The sequence below is a fragment of the Triticum aestivum genome, chromosome 3B, assembly GCF_018294505.1.
Source record: "Triticum aestivum cultivar Chinese Spring chromosome 3B, IWGSC CS RefSeq v2.1, whole genome shotgun sequence".
NCBI lineage: Eukaryota > Viridiplantae > Streptophyta > Magnoliopsida > Poales > Poaceae > Triticum > Triticum aestivum.
This window is the reverse complement of record NC_057801.1, coordinates 703,990,171-703,997,518: the sequence shown is the minus strand read 5'-3', so window position 1 is coordinate 703,997,518 and position 7,348 is coordinate 703,990,171. Positions and strand designations below refer to the sequence as shown.

The 7,348-nt window shown below is 44.7% G+C and overlaps 1 protein-coding gene across 1 annotated transcript; it reads right to left on the bottom strand.

Annotated features, from left to right (window-relative positions):
• Positions 1-580: 580 nt before the first annotated feature.
• Positions 581-5,629, bottom strand: LOC123066139 (probable inactive methyltransferase Os04g0175900). Its single transcript, XM_044489284.1, has 4 exons — positions 5,151-5,629; positions 4,749-5,062; positions 3,462-3,526; positions 581-1,109 (listed from the first exon to the last, which is right to left on the bottom strand). The coding sequence occupies exons 1-4, from the start codon at positions 5,582-5,584 to the stop codon at positions 810-812; spliced, it is 1,113 nt and encodes a 370-aa protein (XP_044345219.1). The 5' UTR covers positions 5,585-5,629; the 3' UTR covers positions 581-809.
• Between the last annotated feature and the right edge of the window lie 1,719 nt (positions 5,630-7,348).

Genomic DNA, 7,348 nt, shown 5'->3' with positions numbered 1-7,348 from the left:
TGTATAACATTCAAATTAAAAATTGGGATGTTACATAACACTTTGTTTGCCCCTGGACAATTGGAGTATGAAACTAAATGCAATTGTGAGATGAGTGTCGATGAGCATCATGAAAGTGCTGTGCACATCTATTTTGGATGCAGCTGAAATGACAAAAAAACATCGTTGAGGAGGAAAATCGCAATAAGTTTTAAAAAATATGAACATGCAGTTGAGCATTTGAGACCGTCTGTAATGACAGATTATTTCCGACGGTTCCAAATGAGCAGCCGCCTCTGTGCAGCCCAACATTGCAGGCGGTTTGTAAACGTAAACTGCTTGGGGCGAGGAAATGAGCACAGACAGTTCTAGAAACCACCACCGGCACTCTATCGAGTATTGGTGACACATGCTTTGAAGCGAAACGGGGAATAACCACCGTCCCATGTGCGAAAACCGCTGCCAAAGCTCACTCTGTACTAGCGTGTGTTTGCACCGCCCTCTATCATGATCTGACAAAGGGTATGTGGAAGCATAAATATTGTAATATCTTTGCCCACACTTAGGAGAATACAGATAAGTACACTTCACATGGCTCATATGTTGAGAATACAAATAGGTACTGCTGCACGTCTTACAATATTAATGTAAACAAGTATACAATCGAAGTAACACATATAGGAGAGGAGATCAATACAAACAATGATAAAGGCTGTGCACATCGCAATGATGCATGGTCCGGGGGTAGTCCTCCTTTTCAAAAAAGGAAAAAAAATGATACATGCATGGCGTAGATGGAGATGTAGCTGCAGTCTGCATGCCCATGGCAACTACTTGGTGAACTCGAGAGCCCAGAAGTTACCGAAGATGTAGGTGGAACGGAAGGCACCATCAAACCCGGAGCTCCTGGCCATCTTTAGGAAATCCTGCTCAGTCCTCTCCTTTCCACCCTGCTGGTTATTGAACATGATGACGTCTAGAAGGAACATATTCTGCGCCTCACGAGTTGCCTCTGTGGTGGTCGGCAGGACAATTTCCACAACGATCACCTTGCCGTTGGCTGGAAGAGCCCGGTGGCAGTTCTTGAGGATCTTAATGCATTCATCATCATTCTGTAGATGGAGTATCCACTGCACATATAGGTTCATTCAGTTCATAGAATGATCAATAATCATTATGCGAATATATGATGGTTTTGTTTTTCTCACAATTGCATCATGTCCATTCTATATCATTCAAAATTTGAATGATCTATTTGATCCCAGATTTTTTTTGTCAAGACTGAATTTGATCTTTACTTGTAATAAAAAAATTCATGAAACTAGAAGTTAGTCCCTCTGTACATAAATAGTAGTAATCAAAAAGGTCTTATATTTCTTTACGGAGGGAGTAAATACTAAATACCAAGAACCTCTTCCAAAGGACACGATGGGACTGCTTTTTTGCATGTCTATGTACCCCATGGTAAGGATCAGGCAAGTAGAAGCTAGACAAATCTAAGAGGCAAGAACACTAGAGACCCACAAATTTGCGTTGGATGTGATGGTTTAGTCCATAAACTTGCAAAAGGTGATCAATCGGTACATAAACTTGCAAACTATGTGATGGTTTAGTCCACAGCCAATCAGAGACAGACAATTGGCGCCCAACTAGCTGCTTCGTGGCACACCTGGTCGGACTGGATCTTTTGCGCAAAACCCCTCAATATTTCAGGAAATCACGCCCGCAGTCCCTGTTTCCCCTGTCTAGGGACCATCATGAAAACTGACCTGACTGGAGATAGGCGTTGATTTGTATTGTAACAGAGACATTCAGAAGGCGCCGAATTTGATAATTCAGCAGGCTACAGCAATCACGAAAGAAACTTTAATTGCATTGCATCTAGCTAGAGCTTAGGAGCGTGTTACTGCGTAGCGTTCGGTGCAATCTACTGGCCGAAACAATCAACCAGGATGGACAAGAAGGCGTCCTCCCGGACGAACACCGGCGACGACGGCGAGCCAGCGCCAGCAGCCTGATCCTTGGCCGGCCAAGCCATGGCACCATCAGGTGTTGGCGTTCCATTTCCGTCGCCGGACGGCTGAGCTACGTGGCCGCCTTCTTGTGCGCCTGCGCGGCCGGGCAAAGCCGTCGGTCTGAACGACTCCCCCGTTCTCCACATGGCCCGGATCCTGTCCACCTCCACCGCCAAATATCTATCAGGCTCGACATGGATCGGTCGCGGCTTGCAGGGAACAGACAACTGAGCCGAGCTACAAGAAAGACAGAGTGACAAGCTGAATGCGAGGATCGCTCGGGGAGATCTTCAGTGTGAGTGGGCAGCAAGGGCGATGAGATTTTATAGAGGTGCCTGCAGGCTACATGTACAGATAAAAATAGGCACGATTGACTAATCGAGGAGCTCCGCAGAGGCGCCATGGCCTGGAATGGCTCTTGGAGTCTGCTGGAACGAAGGGATACTTGGTGCTTCAGCACACAGGATTGCAGCTTTGTCACTTTTTGTAGAGGAATGTTCTTGTCGCCGCTTGATCGTGCTCCTACTGGAATACGTGTTTTGTTCTGATTGATTGATGGTGGGCGCGGCGGGCCAGCGGCGGCAGGCCGTTGGGCATACCGTGGGTGGAGTCGCGGCGGTACCGTGGGCTCTCTGACAGTCTGACGGCGACAACTACGGAGGTATATCACGGGGACCGTCTTGCTGTTGCCATCGCTACTGCTGCTGAAATTGACTCTGGCTGCCTCCTCATGTCTCTGCTTACGAACGCCAACTCTATCTAGAATCTTTCAACAAGGCGGTAATTTTTTGTAACAGTGTGAATTATGCTGTTCTCTGTGCAGTTTTTGTGGTGTTTTTCATGTTTTTGTAACTCTGGCTGCCTCCTCATGACTTGTTTGATGATTACATTGATTTTGGTGTCAGAAGGCATGGGAGTTGAAAGCACTGACAGCCAACGTTGAGTTTTTTTTTGCAAAAGATCCAGTCCAACCAGGTGTGCCACGAAGCAGCCAGCTGGGCATCAATTGTTTGTCTTTGATTGGCTGTGGACTAAACCATCACATACTTTACAAGTTTGTCGATTGGTTGATCACCTTTTGCAAGTTTATGAACTAAACCATCACATACAATGCAAGTTTGTGGGTCTCTAGTGCTCTTGCCTCCAAATCTAATTTGTTGCAAAATTAGAGCAACCCTCTAGCATGTCTCTTGCTAATTTATTGCGTAACTTTCGCAAGTCAAACATGTCATGCCACCCACCTCCGTATGTGTAATTTTAACAAAATATGTTGTTGCTATTATTATTATTATTATTATTATTATTTATAAGATAGTTTTGCTTACTTGCTTGTTGAACAAAAACACACATTGCAATATTATACACTAATATGACAATTATTTTTTAGTAAAATGGAGATGAAGTCAATAAAATAATAAAAACTAATAAATTATTACTTTTTAAATGAATATTAGTCAGAATATATACCTTTAAAAAAATTGCATCTCCCGTGGGTACATTCTCAAACATATTTCCAGCAATATTTTCCACACCTGCGGTCAAAATTCGACAAAGTACTAGCTAAATCTCTTTAGAATACAAGAAGAGAATAATAATAAATAACACTACCAAATAGTAATGATAATGTAGTTACAAACATGAACAAGTGGACACAAGGATTGTAACTAATGGATGTTTTTCTCTGAAACATAGAAAAACACCTCTAACATATGTACATATGGTTGCATACACGACATCATCTAGTCAGTTGTTCGAAAATGGTAAACCTACGAAGGGCATACATAAGTTTTACGAAACATGCCAAACTAATCTAAACACCCCCCTGATTTTCAGGGGGGTGCCCTCCCCAAAAAAAACACCAATCCTATTCTTCCACGTTGGTTAGTACGTAAACAGAAGTAGTTCTTTTACGTAAGTCTAGCATTGCCCTCAGCTGTCTATAAGAGTTGCCACATACGAAATCTAGTTATGTGAAGGAAAGAGAATGGGGAGAGAGAAGTAGGTGATTTCGTTGTGTACATATATTGTCTGTAATTTCTTTCTGACGAGTAGTTAAAATCCCCTAAAAAGTCAATTATGCTAAAAACAGACTCTTTACAGTCAGATCATTGTACTGCTGTCTATAAAAGGCCATCTGAATTATTGTCCGTAGGTGACATGAGGGATTTTACGGACAAAAATTGTACTCCCTCCGTCCTATAATGTAAGACGTTTTTCTGACATTACACTAGTTTCAGAAAATGTCTTACATTATGCGACGGAGGGAATATGTTTTATAGTAGACATGTGCTTTTGCACATCCGCATGATCAAGCAGGATTTTGAAAAGTTTCAGTTTCAAATATGATTTGTATATTTACAGTCTAATTTGATTTCTACATATTTTTCAAAAAAGACATCCATACAAAGGTCTCTCATTTCGAATTTGACGCCGGTTGCGTTTTCTGAGTATTTTGTATAATTATTAAGTGGGTATAATATATTGTGTATGGACATGTGTAAGAATCAGGTAATTTATAGATTTATCCCTGCAAAAAAAAAGGTAATTTATAGATTTGATCAACAGCTGGAGATGCCCGGATGTGCTTCATTTCAACCATTAGACCGAAAGAATCCAACGACTCATTTGTTCCTATACTATACAGTGGTATAGATATAGATATATAGATATAAATAAACAATTGCCGTAGCCGATTTTTCCGCCAAAAAATGGGTGAAATAGTGCCGTAGCACAAAGTTCAGTCAATGGATTTACCCGGGAGAGACGGCGCCTGAGTGATGACGTAAGGCAGGTCAAAGTTGATGCCCTTTATATGCTTGTGGCGGGCGGTGATCATCTCCAGGGCGGCACCAGTCCCCCCGCCGACGTCGACGAGAACTTCGACGCCGTCGAAGCCGTCGAAGCGCTCGACCATCTTGCTGATGACCGTGACTGACATGTGGAACATAGCTTGGTTGAACACCCCGCTTAGCCGAGGGTTCTTCCCCATGTACTCAAACAGCGGCACCCCGTGCGCCCTCTCGAACGGCGTTGGAACACCGCACACCACCGCCGCCCCCATTTGATTCCTACATGGATGGATAATGCTTAGTCTCGTGACATTTGATCATCATGGCAGTCGATGGGTGATATATAGTACAGAGCACACACACTTACCAGGTCGGCAAGTAATCCTGGTCGACGGCCAACATGGCCAAGGGGGCCAGCGACCCATCGCTGCGGTTGCTGGTGAGCCACCGGCACACCGGCGCCGGAGTGTACTTCCGGACTGCCTCACAGTCCGGACCCGTCTCCGTCGAACACCGCACAACGTCGAAGGCGGCAAGGAGCCGGAGAAGCCGGTCCACCGAGGCAGCCGACCCGGCCTTGTCCGGTGCCGGGAGCTGCGCGGCCAGCTCGTCCACCGTCAGCGCACGGCCGGCGGCGTTGGTCAGTGCGTCGATGATGCCGAGCTCGATTGCTGTTTTGAGGGTGATGGAGACGGCAAAGCCCGAGATGAGCCCCCATGCATGCGACCACGTCGCTTCCTCGTCATCGCTCGCGTCACGAGAAGTTGGATTCCTACAAGCCACGATGTTAGTTTTTTCCATGACTAAACAAACCGCGTTGGACTTTGTACTGCTAGCGACTGTGGTTTTGCTTTCTGTGCTTGTGGAGTTTGAGTGCAAGAAAGGCGGTATATGTAGTGGCCTGTCGGATCACCATTCACCACCAAACTCCCTACCGGCCGGTGGTTCATCATCATCTCGCTTGCTGCACCATTTTGTGACAGTGACGATCCCTAAATTGGTTGTTGGCGCACATCCAAACTTGTACTGTACTTCGCAGGCAAAATACTTCAGTCTCTGTACCAAAATGTAAGGCCTTTTTTTAGTTTTGCGTAAGGCATAAAAAATGTCTTACATTTTATTACGGAGGTCACGAGTTTTGGCATCAGCGGGAGGTTTAGAGTGGGATGCCAGGGCGGCAGCCTTGGGTGGCGGTCTACTCAGTGGGCTCTTCGGCGGTTCTCCAGGTAGCGGTGGTGGCAGCGCGTCTTGGTCATGTGTGAGCGGCGAGAAATGTTGCGGTGGGTGGCCCTGGCATCTCCCTTATTGTGGCAGGGAAGGGTCCACACCTGGTTTTGGAGGCCCTACCTTCGTTGCAGCGGCCGATTGTGGCCCCGTCATGGCACGGGGAAGCAATGGGTGAAAGCTCTACGCCTTGGCGTCGACGGTGACGGTGCCCACGGATGCCGTTTTCCTTTTGAGGATGTTGTCGCGGTTTTGCCCCCCATGTCAGGTTCCAGGTGAAAAACTTTGTCCACTCCATCAGATGCGGCGACGAATACGCTTTGCGCAGTTTCCCTCTTGAGGAGGTAGTCGTGGAAATCAGGTGGTGTTAGTCCTTGGGTCCTCTTGTATTCTTGCTCGGCGTGGTGTTGCGGTTTGGATGTTATTATCTTTTTTTCTAGGTTCTGCTTCTTTAAAGGCTTCCTCATCGCCATGTATATTTCGGCCTTTTACTTATGTTTCGTACTTTATCTATAGAGCGAAACGGAAGCCCTTTTCCTGATAGCTAAATTGTGTTTTCTGAAAAATTAATGTATTCTCAGGAATAGAGAAAACCTTTCATCATTAAAACACTTTCCTTTCCTTCAAGAAACAAAAAAGGAACGTTATGTTACATGAATGTCTATTAGTCTCAATTATTGTGATGAACAAACAATATTGTGGGACTCGGCGGCGGCTATATTCGCAGAATGTGTGGACACTAGTATTTCAATTGGGAAGGTCGTTTATAAGCATTGTTATAGATCTTGTAATCAAGCGGTTCATGTGCTAGCTCATTTCAGTTACTGTAATAAGACTTCATTTAGTTGGTTGGATGAGCCCCCTGACTTTATTGTCAGTAAGCTCGTAGACGATGTAAACATTATTTAAGTTTTAATAAAGCTAGCCATGATGGCCTTCCCTCAAAAAAAAATCTCAATTTGAGGATGACTCAGACCGCTATATATTTTCGAAATTGTCAATAATTTCTAAATACATGTGTAGAAGAAGGCATCACATATATATGGTCGCTTCCCGGCTGCCGGACTTACTCTAGAATAAAATTCTAGGGGCTCATTTCACTGAATAAAATTCTAGGGGCTCATGTCACCCACGAAATGATTTCAGTATTGCATTGCTTTGGCTTTGTATTTACTTAAAATGTGCACTGAATACCTCCTAGGAACTAATTTGCTTCCAAAGAAAGGCTTAATTGTGCAATGGTTGGATCGGTGAGTATGTCTCATTACGGCCAAGACCAGAAAAGGGTTGTTGGATGTCTGGTGGGTCAACTTGCAAATATATATTCAGGTCTTAACCCCC

Coding starts and splice junctions, on each gene's coding strand:
- LOC123066139 (XM_044489284.1), bottom strand. CDS start 5,584: ATGGAAAAAACTAACATCGTGGCTTGTAGGAATCCAACTTCTCGTGAC. Junction 3,527..4,748: donor TCAGGCGCCGTCTCTCCCGG/GTAAATCCATTG, acceptor TTTTGACCGCAG/GTGTGGAAAATATTGCTGGA. Junction 1,110..3,461: donor GAGATGCAATTTTTTTAAAG/GTATATATTCTG, acceptor CTATATGTGCAG/TGGATACTCCATCTACAGAA.